We start from the raw sequence: 18,874 nt of genomic DNA on the forward strand, positions 1-18,874 counted from the left end.
GCGCTGTCGCCTTGCGGAACCCGCCGCCGACACCCACGGCGTGCGGAGGAGCGCCCGGGAGCACGTGTCTCGAACCCGAACTCCGCCGCGGGTTCTCGGAGAGCAGCGAGTGGGCGGGCAGCTGGATCGTGCTACTCGCTCAGGACGAGAAGCCAAGGGCGAGGGTGAGGCTCGACTGCTTCCCAGAGGAGGTAGGCGCTGGCTCCGGGCTGTGAGTCCCAGCCCAAGACTTCACTTACAGCCCCCTCGGCTCTACGTTAGAGCGCTCGTGTGCTTCGGGAACGAGGACTGGAGACGAGACATTTCTCTGCTGGGTTTCCGGAAGTGGGATAGATTTCCATCCACGCGCACTGGAGGGGAGGGAAAGAAAATACGTTTCATCAATATCATCCCCTCAATTAGAGACAGGAACGGCGCCTTACATGAACCCAAGAGAGATTGGGCTATTGGTATCAGAGAGGTTGATTTATCTCCCAAGAAGGAGCAGGGATGCAGGGCAGGTAATCTGATGCGAAAATCATAATTTACCGCAGGGACCAGGAGGCAGACAACCTAACACCAATGACGGTTTGTTTTACTGTTAAAACGCATAATTTCATTTTTAAAAATAGTTGCCAAAGTTGATTGAGTTAAGCCAGCGTGTTAAAAGCTGAACTCCCTTGAGTTCATCTGAGCTCACACCAGCCAGCGTTCACGTCAGGGTTTTCTTTGGTGACTCCCTGGGTGATCATTAGCTTTAGGTTGTAGGTCTTCGAGGAAGGAGTGTTCACCTGACCAGTGGTGTAGCTGCCCATATTCGGGAAGGAGGAGAAGCGTGGAAGAGTTGTTAGGAAGACTGGGATTGGATGCATGTCTTAAGACACTCTTGCTCTGTGACTTTGGGAAGTTAGCTTTCACCTTTTCTCTTCCTAATCGCAAAGTGGGACAGTAATTTCAGCTTCCAAACAGGATTCAATTCAACACAAAGAATCTACATGGCCTGCCCCGTTGAGGCACTTAGTAAATGCCAGTATAAAAAAAGTGAAGTCGTTTTGGCTCCTTTCAGCTAATAGAGTGCTGCATCAGGTCTGGGATGCTTGCTTCATGGACAGGGCCTGGGAATGGTTACAGGGCTTGCTGCCTGGCCATCCCCCCGTAGGGGATGATTTCTTGCTTTCTGTCTCTGCCAAATGCATGCTCCCTATAGCAAAAAATCTCTCTACAAAATAAAAGAAAAACACTATTGCATGAACTGAGGAAACAAACAGGGTATTTGGTTTTATGGTTGCTTGAACCACTGTGTCAAAACAGGATTCATGAGGCCAGCAGGTGGCGTCACAGTGAAGGTACTGTATACCACATGGCAGACTGCAGGGCTGGCAGGACACCTGGAGCTTGAAAATCAGGCTGGGCTGGGGCCCGCAGGTGACATGGTGGTTAAGGGCGTTGGCCTCCCACATGGCTGACTGAGGTTCTGGACCTGGCGGCTTGCTTTTTCACTTTCCCTCTCTCTGTCCCTCTCTGGTTATATTTAAATAAATAAATAAGGTTAATTAAAATAATTCTTTAAAAGAAAGAAAGAAAGAGAAGAAAATCAGGCCAGGCTGTGTGCGTGTGCGCCCAAAATTCCAAGAAAAGAATAGAGAAGGGACTGTGGTGTGGCCATGCCTCTGAGGGGTGATTTCTCACCTCCCCCCACCTCCTGCCAGTGCATGCGCCCTATGGCAAAAACCTTAAAAAGAGGAACCAGCAGTTAGCGTAATGGCTATGTCCCTGGACTCCCATGTAGTCGACCACGGTTTGAGTCCTGGACCCGGTGGCTTAAACTCACGTCGGGCATGTGTTAGTGCGGGCCCAAGATCCCTAGAGGAGAATGGAGGAGAAGGGATTGTGGCGTGGCCATCCCCCCTAGGGAGTTCGCTTGCTTTCCCCGTCTCTCTCTATCTTTCTGGCCAGCGCACACACCCTAAAGCAAAATCTCTCAAAAAAAAAAAAAAGAAAAAAGAAAAACACTTAGAAAGCGGGAGGGGTTCTTGAGGTGATTCGTGTCTGCAGTGGCCTTCTCTGCCTACGTTTTTTACATTCTGAATGAGAATTACAGATATGCTGATCATATTTACCAATAGCGTAAATTTGGGATGTTTTGTTAACCGCAGATTTTGCAAAGACTTCAAGAGCTTAAATTATGCTATTATCTAACACTATACAAAATTTTTTTGAGAGAATTTTACTACAGGGCATGTGCGCTAGCTGAAGATACAGAGAGACAGAAAGGGAGAAATCAGCCCCCCGGGGGATGGCCACACCGCAGTCTATTCACCAAGTAGGACTTTGGGCACACAAGCACACGTGTCCAGTGTGAGTTTTAAGTCACAGGGTCTGGGACTCGAACTGTAGTCCTCCTTGTGGGAGTCCAGCGATGTAACCATTATGCTATCTGCTGGTCCCCAAAATATTTCCTTTCTAAAAATGTTTTTTGGTTATTAAATTGATGGCAGTTTGTTGCAGGACATTTGAAAAGATGGTTTTAAAAGCCTGCCCACAATGGCCATACTTAGAGATACCTTTAATCATTTGGTCTATGTCCTTCTAGAAAATAGCCATCCAACGTGGTGATTAAGGCACTGGACTCCCACATGGATGACCATTGGAGTCCTGGACCTTACAGGTTGTTTTCTCACTTTTTCTGTTTCTGGTGAGCATCCATGCCCTATAGCAAATTAAAAAATAGTAATGATGAATAAAATTATATAAATATTTTTAAAGAATTGTTTTATTTAATTTTATTAATTGTTATTATTTTTCAGTGTGATCATAGATAGAGAGGGAACGTGAGAAAGCAAGTCACCAGGCCCAGGTCTTGAACCGTAGTCAGCCATGTTGGAATCTAGCGTCTTTAACCACCACGCCACCTGCCCGCCCAGGAAATAGCTACCCAAATACACCTGGTGTTTTCTGGCCAAACAAGATACAACTTAGAAGAATTTGGAGACGTTAATCATAATGCCTGGGCAAAGTCTGGTTCCCCCAGTAATCCTGGGACCAGTCACCTCACATCTCTGCCTCAGTGTTTTTGTCCCAAAATGGGATGGTACCAAGTACTGGTAAATATCGCATAGGAAGACGTACAAAAATAAATGCATCCTGACTTTTCTGACGACCCAGTAATTCCTCTAAGTGCTTGGCATACGCTGACATGGTGGCTTCTCAGTGTGTTAGTTAAGGTCACAGACATGGCATCATGGGGCTGCTAGGCCTTGGAGAATCTCCGTTTAGAGGTGTGCCTTGCTTACTTCGTGCTGCTCATTTTAGTACATTCCAGCTATGGGTTGTCAGAAAAGTCATAACGTGTTTTCCAGTTTTTTAATGCAGAAATTGTCATGACTTTTCTGACATCTTGATATTTCCTGGCTTCCCTGCCTCCTTGCTGTCGGCCTCACTGGTCTGTTAGGTCTCCCAGAGCTCTTCGTGCGTACCTCTTCTGTGGACGATCCGGTTTGGATTTATGCTCTTTCATGTTTGTTTCTGTCACTTCTTGTGACTTCCTCAAGGGTTTGGCTAATCTTTCGGCTTCATGTCCTCAAAACCCAGCTACTTGACTACCGCTGAGCGCGTGTGCTGTGGATGCTGGGGTACTAAGCAGTAGGAGAAAGGCGCCCAGGTTGCAGGAAGGGGCGAGTCCGTTGTGGGTCGCTCCTTTACTTCCAAGCACTTGTTGAGCCTTTATTTTGTTTCAGACACAAGCCAGTGCAGGGATTCATCGCTATGTAGGTCAGACTGGTGCCCATAGGGGTGCCAAGATAGCCCAGAACAGGAGACCTTGGCTTGACTGGTGGAGAGAAGTCAGGAAAGACTTCTGGGGGTGCATTAAGCAAGCCCGTGTCTGGAGAACAAGCACGAGTTAGCTAGCCAGAGGGAGAAGCAGAGGCCTGGGTGTGGGGATAAGTAGCAGGTGCGAAAGCCTGGAGGAGTGAAGGAGAATGGCGTGTTCTGGAATTTGAAGTAAGACCAGTTGGCGGATGGTAAAGCTGAAGCTGGTGAAATTAGGCAGAGGCCAGGTTCTGGAGGTCTTCATAGATCATGTAACAGATTTTAACTTGTAGCTTAAGAGCCATGGAGAGCCTTTGTAAGCTGTGCTTAACTCTTGAGTTCTTGCTTCTGGAGAGGTGTAGACAGAGGATGGCAGGGTGACCTGGATGATAAGGAGTCTACGATATGTGTCTTGGCATTTTTAGTCCAGAGAAGGAGGGAAAGGGATTTATTTGACATGTGAAGGAAAAGTAAGCTTGCTCTGTGTTGCTGCAGAAACCATGCGTGAACTTGTTCATGGACGCAGACCCTACCTGATTGTTGATGGAATTAGCTTCCTAATGCCTAGAATTGGTCAGGAACAGAGTAGGCTATCTCACGGAACGGAAGAGGTGTGCCACAGAGGCTTCTGCCAGCGGCCTGTGACAGCCACGCTGCGAATGGTAGGAGTGGCCTGTAGGTCTTTCTGTGCTCCTGGAGCTTGTGGGTCTGAAAAATCAGGTGAAATCTTCACGTTTTATACTATTTTGCAAATGATTCAACAGACCAGAAGCTTGACTTCATCTTTTTTTAATCTGAAAATTCATTAACTTGAAACTCTATAAAAATAAATGTTAAGTGAAGTAGGTCAGTACTTGCTTTAATAATATTAAATATTTGAAGTTGTACTTACATAATTATTTAGGTAAAGGAATCCTGTGGTTTCCAGGAACAGAGAACCGTAGTCGTGGTAGGTTAGTCTGAAGCTGAGCAAGCCATTGTGTAAATGCAGCCTTATTTCAAGCAAAGAGGAAAAGAACATATTCCAAGAGAAGCCAGAATTCCAGTATACCACGCACGGACTTCGGGAGGGAAGCTGTAATACTCGTGTTTACACTGGAGGAGAAGGACACAGAAAACACAGGTTGTGGATGGCTCTGCTCCTAGAGGACGTTCAAGCATGGCACATTTAGTCACATTCCCATTATGGAGATAAGCAACAGGCAAGAAATACCTGGTGGGTGATCATGTGGGGACTTGAAAGGCAAGGAGGGCTGGGAGTAGTTGTGATGGAAGTGATGGATGGGTCAGCATTCTCATTTGGAATGGAACGCCGAGTAGGAATTGTCTCCAGACCATCTGAATCTGGAGGAGCAGCTGGGGGGAGAGGATGATGGAGATCCAAACACTGGGGTAGAGCAGTAATGGAAGTTCCCCCTTCCTGGGCATGAGCTGGGACGCGACGTCCCTCATCTCTCCCGTCTCCGACAGCTGTCTGTAAAGGTTCATTTCCCCTGCCCCTCTATTCTCGTGTGCCTGGATTCCTAGGGATGGGGACTGACTGAGCACGCACACTTCACAGGTGCTGTCTTCCCGTAAGAGGGGCACCCTTGGTGTCACAGACATGGCATCATGGGGCTGCTAGGCCTTGGAGAATCTCCGTTTAGAGGTGTGCCTTGCTTACTTCGTGCTGCTCATTTTAGTACATTCCAGCTATGGGTTGTCAGAAAAGTCATAACGTGTTTTCCAGTTTTTTAATGCAGAAATTGTCATGACTTTTCTGACATCTTGATATTTCCTGGCTTCCCTGCCTCCTTGCTGTCGGCCTCACTGGTCTGTTAGGTCTCCCAGAGCTCTTCGTGCGTACCTCTTCTGTGGACGATCCGGTTTGGATTTATGCTCTTTCATGTTTGTTTCTGTCACTTCTTGTGACTTCCTCAAGGGTTTGGCTAATCTTTCGGCTTCATGTCCTCAAAACCCAGCTACTTGACTACCGCTGAGCGCGTGTGCTGTGGATGCTGGGGTACTAAGCAGTAGGAGAAAGGCGCCCAGGTTGCAGGAAGGGGCGAGTCCGTTGTGGGTCGCTCCTTTACTTCCAAGCACTTGTTGAGCCTTTATTTTGTTTCAGACACAAGCCAGTGCAGGGATTCATCGCTATGTAGGTCAGACTGGTGCCCATAGGGGTGCCAAGATAGCCCAGAACAGGAGACCTTGGCTTGACTGGTGGAGAGAAGTCAGGAAAGACTTCTGGGGGTGCATTAAGCAAGCCCGTGTCTGGAGAACAAGCACGAGTTAGCTAGCCAGAGGGAGAAGCAGAGGCCTGGGTGTGGGGATAAGTAGCAGGTGCGAAAGCCTGGAGGAGTGAAGGAGAATGGCGTGTTCTGGAATTTGAAGTAAGACCAGTTGGCGGATGGTAAAGCTGAAGCTGGTGAAATTAGGCAGAGGCCAGGTTCTGGAGGTCTTCATAGATCATGTAACAGATTTTAACTTGTAGCTTAAGAGCCATGGAGAGCCTTTGTAAGCTGTGCTTAACTCTTGAGTTCTTGCTTCTGGAGAGGTGTAGACAGAGGATGGCAGGGTGACCTGGATGATAAGGAGTCTACGATATGTGTCTTGGCATTTTTAGTCCAGAGAAGGAGGGAAAGGGATTTATTTGACATGTGAAGGAAAAGTAAGCTTGCTCTGTGTTGCTGCAGAAACCATGCGTGAACTTGTTCATGGACGCAGACCCTACCTGATTGTTGATGGAATTAGCTTCCTAATGCCTAGAATTGGTCAGGAACAGAGTAGGCTATCTCACGGAACGGAAGAGGTGTGCCACAGAGGCTTCTGCCAGCGGCCTGTGACAGCCACGCTGCGAATGGTAGGAGTGGCCTGTAGGTCTTTCTGTGCTCCTGGAGCTTGTGGGTCTGAAAAATCAGGTGAAATCTTCACGTTTTATACTATTTTGCAAATGATTCAACAGACCAGAAGCTTGACTTCATCTTTTTTTAATCTGAAAATTCATTAACTTGAAACTCTATAAAAATAAATGTTAAGTGAAGTAGGTCAGTACTTGCTTTAATAATATTAAATATTTGAAGTTGTACTTACATAATTATTTAGGTAAAGGAATCCTGTGGTTTCCAGGAACAGAGAACCGTAGTCGTGGTAGGTTAGTCTGAAGCTGAGCAAGCCATTGTGTAAATGCAGCCTTATTTCAAGCAAAGAGGAAAAGAACATATTCCAAGAGAAGCCAGAATTCCAGTATACCACGCACGGACTTCGGGAGGGAAGCTGTAATACTCGTGTTTACACTGGAGGAGAAGGACACAGAAAACACAGGTTGTGGATGGCTCTGCTCCTAGAGGACGTTCAAGCATGGCACATTTAGTCACATTCCCATTATGGAGATAAGCAACAGGCAAGAAATACCTGGTGGGTGATCATGTGGGGACTTGAAAGGCAAGGAGGGCTGGGAGTAGTTGTGATGGAAGTGATGGATGGGTCAGCATTCTCATTTGGAATGGAACGCCGAGTAGGAATTGTCTCCAGACCATCTGAATCTGGAGGAGCAGCTGGGGGGAGAGGATGATGGAGATCCAAACACTGGGGTAGAGCAGTAATGGAAGTTCCCCCTTCCTGGGCATGAGCTGGGACGCGACGTCCCTCATCTCTCCCGTCTCCGACAGCTGTCTGTAAAGGTTCATTTCCCCTGCCCCTCTATTCTCGTGTGCCTGGATTCCTAGGGATGGGGACTGACTGAGCACGCACACTTCACAGGTGCTGTCTTCCCGTAAGAGGGGCACCCTTGGTTCACAGTCAGCTTGGAGAATGACTCTTCCCTTGATCCTCATCCTCATCTTAGTTGACTTAACAGTGAAGATGGGTGGTAAGGTTTAATAGATGAATGAGCTGAGATTGTGTCTGTGGTTTTTTTTTTTTTTTTTTTTTCTTTTCAAAAAGCTAAGTCAGAATCTCTAGGGATGGGGACTGACTGAGCACGCACACTTCACAGGTGCTGTCTTCCCGTAAGAGGGGCACCCTTGGTTCACAGTCAGCTTGGAGAATGACTCTTCCCTTGATCCTCATCCTCATCTTAGTTGACTTAACAGTGAAGATGGGTGGTAAGGTTTAATAGATGAATGAGCTGAGATTGTCTGTGGTTTTTTTTTTTTTTTTTCTTTTCCTTTTCAAAAAGCTAAGTCAGAATCTGATAGCAAACCCTAAACTGTTGCTTGACATATGGGGCATAATGATCTCTGCAGGAGAAGATGCAATTCTGTGGGCAGTCAGGCTTCACTCCGAGGGCTGTCTTCATGGACTAATGCATCTCTCGTGATCTTTCCTTTGGGGAACAACGCAGCAAGCGAAAGCTACCAAAAGAAAATACCAGGCATCCAGTGAGGCTCCCCCGGCCAAACGGAGGAGCGAAACATCATTTCTCCCTGCCAGGAAAACCCGTGTTAACGAAACTCAAAGGACTTTTAAGGGAAAGGCACAAAAAACATTTTCTCCGAAATACTCAGCCAGCACAAGTGATGGGAACCAAGAGGAGAAGCCATGCATTAAGACTTCTTCGTTGTTTAAAAACAATCCTGAGATTCCCGATCTCCACAGGTATGTCTGGGTACAGGTGCACTTGAGGAGTAGAAGGAATGAAGTGTGTTCTGCCCTTTTCTTGTTGGTATTGGAACTGATGCCTGGGTTTTCATTCATCCTTTGCAGACCTGTAGTAAAGCAGGTGCGAGAAAAAGTGTTCACTTCCGATGCTTTTCATGAGCTGGGCCTGCACCCACATTTGGTAAGTACCCCTCAGTGTTTCGTGGGTCGTCGTCAGTGTTTGTTCGGAATGTCTGTGAAAGCGTGGTTCTGGGAAGAGAAGTGGGAGAGTCTTTGTTTTGCTCCACATTCCCTGGCTGAGCTCAGATCGGTGTGGTACCCTCTAGGACAGTTCACGTGTGCTTGGGTTACAGGTCGCTGTTTCCTGATCCTCTGCCTGGCCCCATCCTTCTGCATCCTGATTTTTTAAAGAACTGAAGACTGTCCTCATGAAATGCAGTTTAGAACTGGAACTTCGTTCACTGGCCTTACGACAGCTTCCTTAGTACTGGGTAGAAGTGGTATGGAGGCCATTCTTGGGGCCAGGTGTCACAGTGCCCATAGGAGAGGGAGCTGAGCTGGCATCTTGCTATTGAGGAAAGTGCTGCTGTAGAGAATGAGAGAAGGAGGAAGAGGCTATTCTAACGTGCATTTTCTACCCAGATGGGGCACCTTTTTGTTTCTGTTTTCTGAAGCCATAAATGAGTTTTCCGGACTTCTTACAAGTAAGGAAAGAAAAAAAATACGTGACCTCCCAGGAAGTCTCGGTCTCCTTTGCTCATGTGGTCATGGCTTACCTGCCCTTGCTTCAAGGTGGGGTGTGTAACCTTTTCTCACCCGCAGGCCAGAGCAGGGTTTCTTAACCGTGGCACTGTGGACATTTGGGGACAGCAATTCTTTGTTGTGAGGACTGTCCTCATCCTGCTAGATGCCTGCTGTACCCTCTCCCCAGGTGGGAACAACCAAACGTTCCTTCAGACATTGTCACATGTTCCCCAGAGGACCACATGTGGATCAGGGTCCTCTCAGTACTTCCTCCTTTGTGTGTCCTTCTCATTGAATACATTTCTATCAAAAAATTGATAGTTAAAGGAAATACTTATTTTTTTAATCTTCTCTTTTAGATTTCTACAATAAATACAGTCTTAAAAATGTCTACTATGACTAGGTAAGAGTTTCAGGCTTATCTTGATTTTCTATGGGCTTAAAGGGATAGAACCAGATGAAATCTGAATTGGCTGGAGGGCAGAGCAAACCTGTGTTCTAGCATTAGAAGACAACGCGGGCTGCTGACCACGGGGCCTGGCATATTGTTTAGCCCTTTGTTTCTGTAAATGGAGAGACGGGCTTCCTCCTAGTTCTCCTCTTGACTGTAAGTTGCAAGAGCTGGCTAGTGCAGAAGCTGGTCTGCAGATGTTCTGCTGTTAATTCGGCCAACATACGGAATTTGGTCATGCTGTTTCTTAGTAGTAAGACTTAGCGTCAACAAGAAAGACGGGAATAAAAATTTGGTTGAGTATAATGGGATGCTGAAAAGCTTTTTAAATGTTTGTTTACCGGTGGCTCTTGGAGAATAGAGGTAAAAGGTATGGGGAGATAAACATCCTCATTTTGAGTACATATGTCTCCATGTTTTTTAATAATGATGACATTTTACTTTTATAAGCAAGTTATTTAGAAATATTAAATAATAAAATAGGGAACTTCCTCACCAGTTATTTTGTGTTAACCAGATTTAAATGGTGCCTGTATTCTTTGTCATTTTTTTTCCTTAAAGAAGTACTTTTTATTTAATTTTATTTATTCATTTATTTTAATTTGACCAGAGAGAGAGAATGCGAGAAAGCCAGCCACCAGATCCGGGACTCGAACTGTGGTCGGCCATGTGGGAGTGTCCAGTGCCTTAACCACCACACCCATGTCAAGAGTCTTCTTACAGAGTTATTTGCTTCTTCTCTCTCTTAAGAGAGGTCCGTATGTAGCTAATAGCCAAAAATATATATGTTAACATTTACTTTGTACCACATGCAGTATGCTAATAAGTGAATAGGTTTTTGAACCCTCTAGAAGTTTGGGGCTGATGCCCAAGACTTTTGAATATTGGGAGCGTCCAGCGCCTTAGCCACCACACCACCTACTTGTCCCGTTTTTAAATGTACGGGCAGATCTGTGTCTCGGTATATTTGAGCAGCGTCCTGGAGAGCAGGTGGCTGCCGCGGGCTGCTGGGACTTTACAGCTTCCGGTGTTGTTCCGATGCACTGTTGTTGTGCTACGTTTTATTGTGGTCCACGTTCTCTGTCTCAGCAGCAAGAGAACGTGTCATACACTTTTTGGGAAACTAGTTTGTGGGTCATGCCTGTCCACATTTTTTTAAAAATTCGTTTAGTAGGATGTCTGATTTCTGCCTTGCCTCACCGTTTTCAGCTAAGTTGCAGAAATTTAGTTGCAGTTTCTCCTAATCATCAAACATTTCTCAGCGTCTTCCCTCAGAACATTTAGGTAACTTCAGAGGTGGCAGTTGATAAAATGCAGGGCAGTACATTTTGCCTGTCCCAGATCTCCGCCTTTGAATATGGCTGGATAATATATCATAGACAAGTGTGTTCTCTTTTCTGGGTGGCTCCAGTGTTCAGAAGCAAAGTATTCCTGCATTGCTGGAAGGCAGAGACGCTCTCGTGAAATCCCAGACAGGCTCGGGTGAGTTGTGACTTCATTTCTGCCCTTCCTGTGGTACCCAGGCCCCGTTAGGCAGTAGGTTGTGTATAAGGTGTCTGAGTGGCATGGCCACTTTGTTTTGTCTGGCCGGGGGTGGGGGACAAGCTGTGATTGCTTGGATTGGAGCCATGAACTTGTTCACATAGTGAGAGGAGGGCGAATGATGGTACCATGATCAGGAATGATTAGGAAGGAGTCAAGTTCTGTCGTTCCCTCGGAGCCTGTTCTGACCTTTGCCAGGTCCCTCCGTCTGAGCACCCAGAGCTGTGCACCTTCGCTTTAGCAGGGGACCAGTATTGTCTTCTGGTCTTGAGAGCCAGAGCTCCAGCATAAGCACATGTTGGCAGACGCTGGGCTTTGTGCTCGAGCACCAAAGATGAAGTTGCTGTGTTCCAGACTAGTTTGGGCTCATTCTTCCAGCTCACCTGTGTCCCCAGAGCAGGTCACCCTGTGTCCACCCTCACCAACTTAGCCACCATCTCAGGTGGGGGATGGACACCAGCTTTTGCCATCCTTTGGTTTATCAGTATTTAAAGGTTAGCTTTGGGGTTCAAACTGCATCCTAATCCCATCTGAAAGGTTAAGGAGGGCTTCAGAGGAAGAATTTTTCAGCCTTTGCAGATAACCTTCAAGTAGAGATTTTGTGTGTAAACATATAGTTTACAACCTTGTTAAATGGGTAAAGGCACTTGGGACCAGCAGTTAATGGAATGGCTATGTCGCTGGACTCCCATGTAGTCGACCGCGGTTCGCGTCCCAGACTCAACTCACGCCGGGTGTGTGTGCATGCGTGCCCAAGATTCCGAGAGGAGAATGGAGGAGAAGGGATTGCGGTATGGCCATCCCCCCTGGGGGGTGATTTCTCGCTTTCTATCTCTCTGTCTCTGTCTGGCGAGCGCACGCGCCCTATAGCAAAAACCTCTCCAAAAAAAAATTTTTTTTTAAAAAAGAAAAGAAATGGGTAAAGGCCCTGAAACTTCAGGGGTTTTGTTTAGCTTGAAGAAGTATGGAATTTAAAAAGAAAAAAAAATTAAAAAAAAAAAAAAAAAAAAAAGATGAATGGAGTTCACAAGGCAGAGTTGGGGTTGTGGCAGACAGGGGAGGCTCCTTCTCACCTCTCTTAGGTGTACGCTGTGCTGTTTTCTCCCCAGAACTTAGTGTTCGCCACAGAAAGCCCAGCCATTTCTTTCATGGCCTTTCCTTATCTCACATCTACAGGGTCTGTGATTTTCATTGCTTTTACACTTTTTTAAAAGGTAAAACTCTTGCCTATTGCATCCCTGTGGTCCAGTCTCTTCAAGCAATGAAATCAAAAATACAGGTGAGTACAGCATGTGTTTCTGTCATATTCACAGTGTGCTAGCAGCCAGGAAGCTGACCATGCAGGGACAGGAGGGCTGAAGGGATCTTTTCACAGACATCACTCTCTTACTTCCTTCTAGAGTGTGCATTACATACACATGTTACATCTCAAGATCCTTTCTATTCTTGCCTGCCCAGAATGGAGTGAAATAAATACACTTCACAATCTTCACAGAATAACAGGGAACATTTGTAAAATGGTCCCCACGAGTCAAACGTGCCCCATCCCGTTACAGAATCGTTCTCATCCCGCTTGACAAGAGCTGAGGCTTAGGAGAGTTAAATAGCTCACTAAGAGTTTACGGCAAGTAGTGGTGGTCCTGGGTCTCCGTTTGGTGGTGTTTGTCTCGAGACCAGGTGCTTCACTGTGTGCCGTGATTGTGTGGTGCAGGGATCGCTGGCTCTTGGCTATCCAAGGACTGTGTCTGCCTGCCACTGTACCCAGCATAGGGCCTCCTGTGAAGTTAACACTTGGTGAATATCTCAGAATGATTTGATTTGCAGTTGGCCTTCTATGCTCTTATCTCGCATCTGTGTTGTCAGTCATGTAAGAAATTAAATTTAACCTTTGTCCTGTGTACCAATGCTTTATTTACTTTTTACCAGGAAGGCTGAACTTCCTATTTAGAGTAGTGTACAGTGGTATGTAGGGGTGAATAGCAGAAGAGAAACTCAGCACCCAGTTAGAGTTTGACAGTCGGGCTGCTTCCTGCTTAACTTGGCCCAGAGTTCATCTTCCGTCGCTGAACCGTCTGGCTTAGCACCTGCGACAACGGGTCCCAGGTAGGAGGCCAGGTAACTGCCCTGATTCATGGGCAGGGATTTCATCTCAGATCCCAGCTGAGAATCCCACAGCCCTAGTTATTTTTAACTGAAAGGGAAAGATGAGACCAGAAATTGTGAGGAGCCAGCAGATGGCATAATGGTTAAGGTGCTGGACTCCCATATGACCAACCACAGTTCAAGTCTCAGACCTGGTGATTTGAAAATCTCACTGGGTGCTTGTGCATGTGCCTAAAATCCCTGAAGGAGAAGCTACATCATGGCCATTCCCCCCGCCCCCCCGTGATTTCTCACTTTCCCTCTCACTGTCTGTCTCTACCAAGCACACATGGCCTATGGCAAAAACTTGGAAAAAAAAAAAAAGAAATAGAAAGTGAGGTGAGGGACCAGCAGTTGGTATAATGGCTATGTCACTGGACTCCCATGTGGTCCACTGCAGTTTGCGTCCCAGACCCGGCGGCTTAAACTCTCGCCGGGCGCTTGTGCGTGCATGCGTGCCCAAGATCCCGAGAGGAGAATGGAGGAGAAGGGATTATGACATGGCCATCCCCCCTGGGGGGTGATTTCTTGCTTTCTGTCTGTCTCTCTCTGTCTTTCTGGCAAGTTCACATGCTCTATAGCAAAAACCTCTCGAAAAAAAGAAAGAAAAAAAAAGAAAGTGAGGTGAGTGCACCGAATAGACAAGAAGAGCTCATTGATTTCTGCTTTTCTCTGTTTGAATATACAGAATTAAAAGTGTATCAAGCCTGTCTGATCTTTGAGTGACAATAATAGTAGTATTGCCTTGTAGTTCATAGACTAAAACAAATGTTCGTGAGTCCAAACTGATGTAGGTGAATCGCTCAACTATTAAATAGATGAAGAAGGACAAACTGTTTCTTGTAGAATAAATTCAGTAAGTGTGGAAGTGATGGAAATAGAAAATCACATTTGCGGGGCCAGCAGGTGACTTGGTGGTTAAGGGCGCTAGACTCCCATGTGGTCAACCCTGGTTCAAGTCCCGGACCTGGCGGCTTGCTGTCTCAATTTTCCTCTCTCTGTCACTCTCTGGTTAAGTTAAAGTAAGTAAATAAATACAGTTAAGTAAAATAATTCTTTTTTAAAAAAAATCACATTTGCCAAATGCCAAATACTGCTTTTGGTTTTAGTCCATAGATGCGAAAATGAGTAGATAGACGTGTGGTGAGGAGTGGAGATGTTTTCACACTCCCCTCACAAGACACTTCGAATTCCAGAGGGGAGCAGGAATGTTCAGTGGGGATGTCCAGCTGTCACTGTCTGAGCCAGATGATCAAAGTCAGGCCTTCGGGTCTCCGATAGGAGGCAGCGAGGACACCTCTCCTCTCTGGTCTCACCAAAACGCACAATCTGAGTTTAATCATAAGGAAATACCAGACCACCAGACATTGTACACAGAGCTGGCCGGTAGACCTTGAAAGTGTAAAGTTCATAAAAAACGAAGTACTGAAGGGATTGCTCCAGATAGAGATGAAGTGTGACTACACAAACCTCATGGTCCTTGATTAGGCAATACATTAACAGATCGATTGGCAAAATTTGAATGAACCCTATAAGATTAATTAATTAATTAATTAATGGTTGTGAGTTGATAGTAATTTCCTCAAGAATGGTCTATTCTTGGAATTTCTTGTGCTATTTTTTGCAGTTATTTTGTAGGCCTAAAATTATTTTAAAATAATGAAACAATTCTTTTTTGAAAAATGAACAGGTTGGGACCAGCTGTTAGCGTAATGTAATGGCTATGTCGCTGGACTCCCAAGTAGTCAACCACGGTTCACGTCCTGGACCCGGTGGCTTAAAACTCACATTGGGCGTGTGTGCGTGCGTGCCCAAGATCCCGAGAGGAGAATGGAGGAGAAGGGATTGCGGTATGGCCATCCCCCCGGGGGGTGATTTCTCGCTTTCTGTCTCTATGTCTCTCTCTGTCTGTCTGGCGAGCACATGTGACCTGTAGCAAAAAACCTCTCGAAAAAAAAAAAAAAGAGAGAGAGAGAGAGAGAGAAATGAACAGGTTAAAAGCATGTTTAAATCAGCTTTTAAAAGAAACCCTGCACAATCATCCCAGTGATAGAACCATGCAGTAAAAGTGATACCTTTTCAGTTACTGCTTGTGAACTTCGGCAAGTGTTCTTCCCACGTGCATTAGAAAAGGCTGGTTATAAAACAGTATGTATAGTATAATTGCAGTTTCACAAACAATTTTATGCATGTATAAATGCATGAAGAGATTAGAGCAATAGCAAACTTTTAGTACTGGTTTTCATTGAGATGGGTAAGAAGGATTTTATTTTCTAAAGATAACTGATTTTTTCCCATTAAACACTACAGTGAGATTAGCATTGTGCCTGCTGTATAGTTACGGAAGAATAAAATGTAAATGACCAAATCATGTAGTAAGAGTTTCATCCACTTAAACTCTGGGAGGACTTGCAGGAAGAGGGGTTTTTCTTTATACTGTTAGAGAATTTGGTAATATTTGACCTCAGCTGGGTCCCATAATTCTAGCCCAACTCTCTTATTTCAGAGATCGGTGAGCTGAGGACAAGAGATTAGAGGGTGTTGTGGGAGGCTTCGCGCAAACCCTGGGTCCGAGTGTAACTTCCCGCATGTCGCGTTATCCTTCTGGGTCTCTAGGTGCTCATCTGGGGCCTAGTCCTGTAGCGGGATTGGCTGACCGGGATTGGCTGACCGTGCATCCACTGTTCCTCTCGGTGGCTCTTTGAAAGACAGTGGTTTGATTTGCTAATCAGCAGAACCACTAAGAGCCCCTGTGAGGTTTTTTTTTTGCTTATTTTTTTACATTAGTAACGCGTCATTCTCTTAAAGACTGAAATGTTCTGTAGAAACCAAGTTTCCCAAGCCCCAATTTAACTCACTTATTTCAATATAGCTCCTTGGAGTTCATTGACTCTTATCTGGAGGGAGCAGCAAATTCCAGGCACTCAAGAGATTTCTTAAATTACTTTGGTGATGGGATGAGAATGGACTGCTTTTCTCTGTTTGCACTCTTTTAACTTCCCGCATGTCGCGTTATCCTTCTGGGTCTCTAGGTGCTCATCTGGGGCCTAGTCCTGTAGCGGGATTGGCTGACCGTGCATCCACTGTTCCTCTCGGTGGCTCTTTGAAGGACAGTGGTTTGATTTGCTAATCAGCAGAACCACTAAGAGCCCCTGTGAGGTTTTTTTTTTGCTTATTTTTTTACATTAGTAACGCGTCATTCTCTTAAAGACTGAAATGTTCTGTAGAAACCAAGTTTCCCAAGCCCCAATTTAACTCACTTATTTCAATATAGCTCCTTGGAGTTCATTGACTCTTATCTGGAGGGAGCAGCAAATTCCAGGCACTCAAGAGATTTCTTAAATTACTTTGGTGATGGGATGAGAATGGACTGCTTTTCTCTGTTTGCACTCTTTCTTTTCTCTGTTTGCTCTCTTTCCGTTATTTTGTCTCTGATTTTTTAACATCACATCCATCCTTCTTCACTCACTTGTGCCCTGTGAGGAATTGAGTTTTCTTTCTTCTTCTCTGTGTAGTAACATCTTTTGAAATGTCAGAATCTGCTTACGTCCCGCCACGGCGCGTTGATTCTTTCGTACTAACATGTTTACTGTTCTAGCTTGCCATCAGTGTCTCACAAAGTTGATGCTGAGTACAGACACCTCCAGTTTGAATTCCAGATCCTTTCTCCTTGTGGGTAAATGTTTCCTATGCAAAACACAAAACCCAAACTTGTAATTGAGTTTGTGTTAAATCCGCTGTCCTCTTCTGCACTGACATTGCTCTGATTCTGCACTCACTGAGCACCCCTGCTGTGCAAGGCACTGCGGACTTAGCAGCCTTTATCCTATGACTGTGGTTTCTTTTGTTTTGTAATAATGACCATTTTTTAGGTAAAATACATATGTTAAGTTCAAAGAATGCCAAAGCTCTACAGGGCAAAAAGTAAATCATTCTGCTCCCACTTTCCCTTAAGCCATAGCTTGGCTCTGGTGAGCAGTGGTGGCTGTTGACAGTCTTTCCTGCACCCACCCAGAGATGTCCTTTGCATATCAAACAGGACGATGGTAGCTGCTCTTCCTCCTTTAATGTGAGGTTTTGTGGTTTGTTTCTCTGCTTTGTCTGTTTTGACAAACAAAGGGTTGCTCATTATACTTTGCTTTTGTGGTATGTCTCCTGGGGGTTTTATCACTACTATGAATTGCCTTGTTCTTGTTAATGGCTATTTAGTATCCCATTGTGTGTATACACCATAAGTTACCTGATCATTCCCTTATTGATTGGTAGAGTTTACATTATGTCCTTTAATTTGCTACAGAGTTGTTATAAATTGCAGTCTGTAAATTTTTTTTTTTTTTAACTTAACTTTACTTATTTTAATTTGACCAGAGAGGGACAGAGTGAGATAGAGAAAGAGAAAACGAGGGAAAGTGAGAAAGCAAGCCGCCAGGTCCAGGACTTGAACCATGGTTCACCATGTGGGAGTCCAGCACCTTAACCACCACGCCACCTGCGGACCCCAAGTCTGTTAAACATTCTACAACTCCTTTGTGAATACGTGTATCTGTAGGAGAAATTTCTATAAGTGGGTGTTGCATTTTGATTTGGTAGATAAGTGAAAATAGTTTTTAGGAAGATGATATGTGCACCCTCCCAGTGAACAAGAGCTCCTGTTTGCGTATGCTCTCGTCCGCACAGTCAGCTCTGTTATTTTTGGTCATTTGGAATTTCTTTTAGGGATCATTTGAACATCTTCCTATGTGTAACAGCCGTATTTTGTTTTAATTTGCCATAGGGTACGTGTGCTTACTGGAGAGAGAGAGAGAGAGAGAGAGAGAGAGAAAGAAAGCACCTCCCCAGGGGGATGTCCCTCCTCCTCCGGTCTGTCAGGATTTGGGGTACACACATGAAGTAGGCGCAACTCCATCTTGGAGGAGCACCTCCATTATAAACTGTGAAATTCCTGTAACTAGAAATTTGCCTTCTCCTAGTGGCTTTCATATAAGTCCATTCACCGGACCTTTCCCTGAGCCATGAAGACCATTAAGATTCCATTGTGTTTAGGTAGGGATGGAAAATACCCTTAGATGATTAACCTGTTTACCTGCTGGTTCTGCCTCTCTGATGGCTTTTGCTTGCTTTTACATTGTAAAACCCTACCCCTTCCCTTTCCAGCCCACCACTCTTTGTTCTACCCAGAAAAGGGAAAAGAGTGTGATTTTTGCCTTTATAAGCACCCCTCACCTTGCACTCAGGGCTGCGGGGTTTTGAGAGACGTGAGTTGTCACCTCCCCCACCACCACCACCACCACCGGCTTAATCAATAAACTCCAATAAATTTGGCTATGTCCGGATGCCCTCTCATTTCTCTCTGAGTAGACTATAACACACACATGCGTGTGCCCAGTGTGCTTTTCAAGCCACTGGGTCTGGGATTTGAACTGCACATTTAGCCAATGTGGGATCCAGCCACCTTAACTACCATGCCACTGGCTGGCCCTAACGGCCATGTTTTGAATTCGTGTTTCCATGAATTAGATGTTTATAGCTTTTCTCCATTTTTCTATTTGAATTTTTGGCCTTTTTATTAACTTTTTAAAAACATTCTTGGTATAGAACTTGTGCTGTAGAGAGCAAGAGAAAGGG

The 18,874-nt window shown here is 45.4% G+C and overlaps 1 protein-coding gene across 1 annotated transcript in view; it reads left to right on the forward strand.

Moving 5' to 3' along the window:
- Window positions 1–8,113: 8,113 nt before the first annotated feature.
- DDX31 (DEAD-box helicase 31) overlaps window positions 8,114–18,874 on the forward strand; it is a gene marked incomplete at its 5' end in the record, with an annotated part of 84,146 nt that continues 73,385 nt past the window's right edge. Inside the window, 5 exon segments of the mRNA XM_014582456.1 lie at window positions 8,114–8,367; window positions 8,476–8,551; window positions 9,474–9,517; window positions 10,977–11,047; window positions 12,322–12,386. Of these exon segments, the coding sequence (XP_014437942.1) occupies window positions 8,114–8,367; window positions 8,476–8,551; window positions 9,474–9,517; window positions 10,977–11,047; window positions 12,322–12,386 (510 nt within the window).

This window comes from Tupaia chinensis, unplaced genomic scaffold (genome assembly GCF_000334495.1).
Source record: "Tupaia chinensis unplaced genomic scaffold, TupChi_1.0 Scaffold143602_1, whole genome shotgun sequence".
NCBI classification, from domain to species: domain Eukaryota; kingdom Metazoa; phylum Chordata; class Mammalia; order Scandentia; family Tupaiidae; genus Tupaia; species Tupaia belangeri.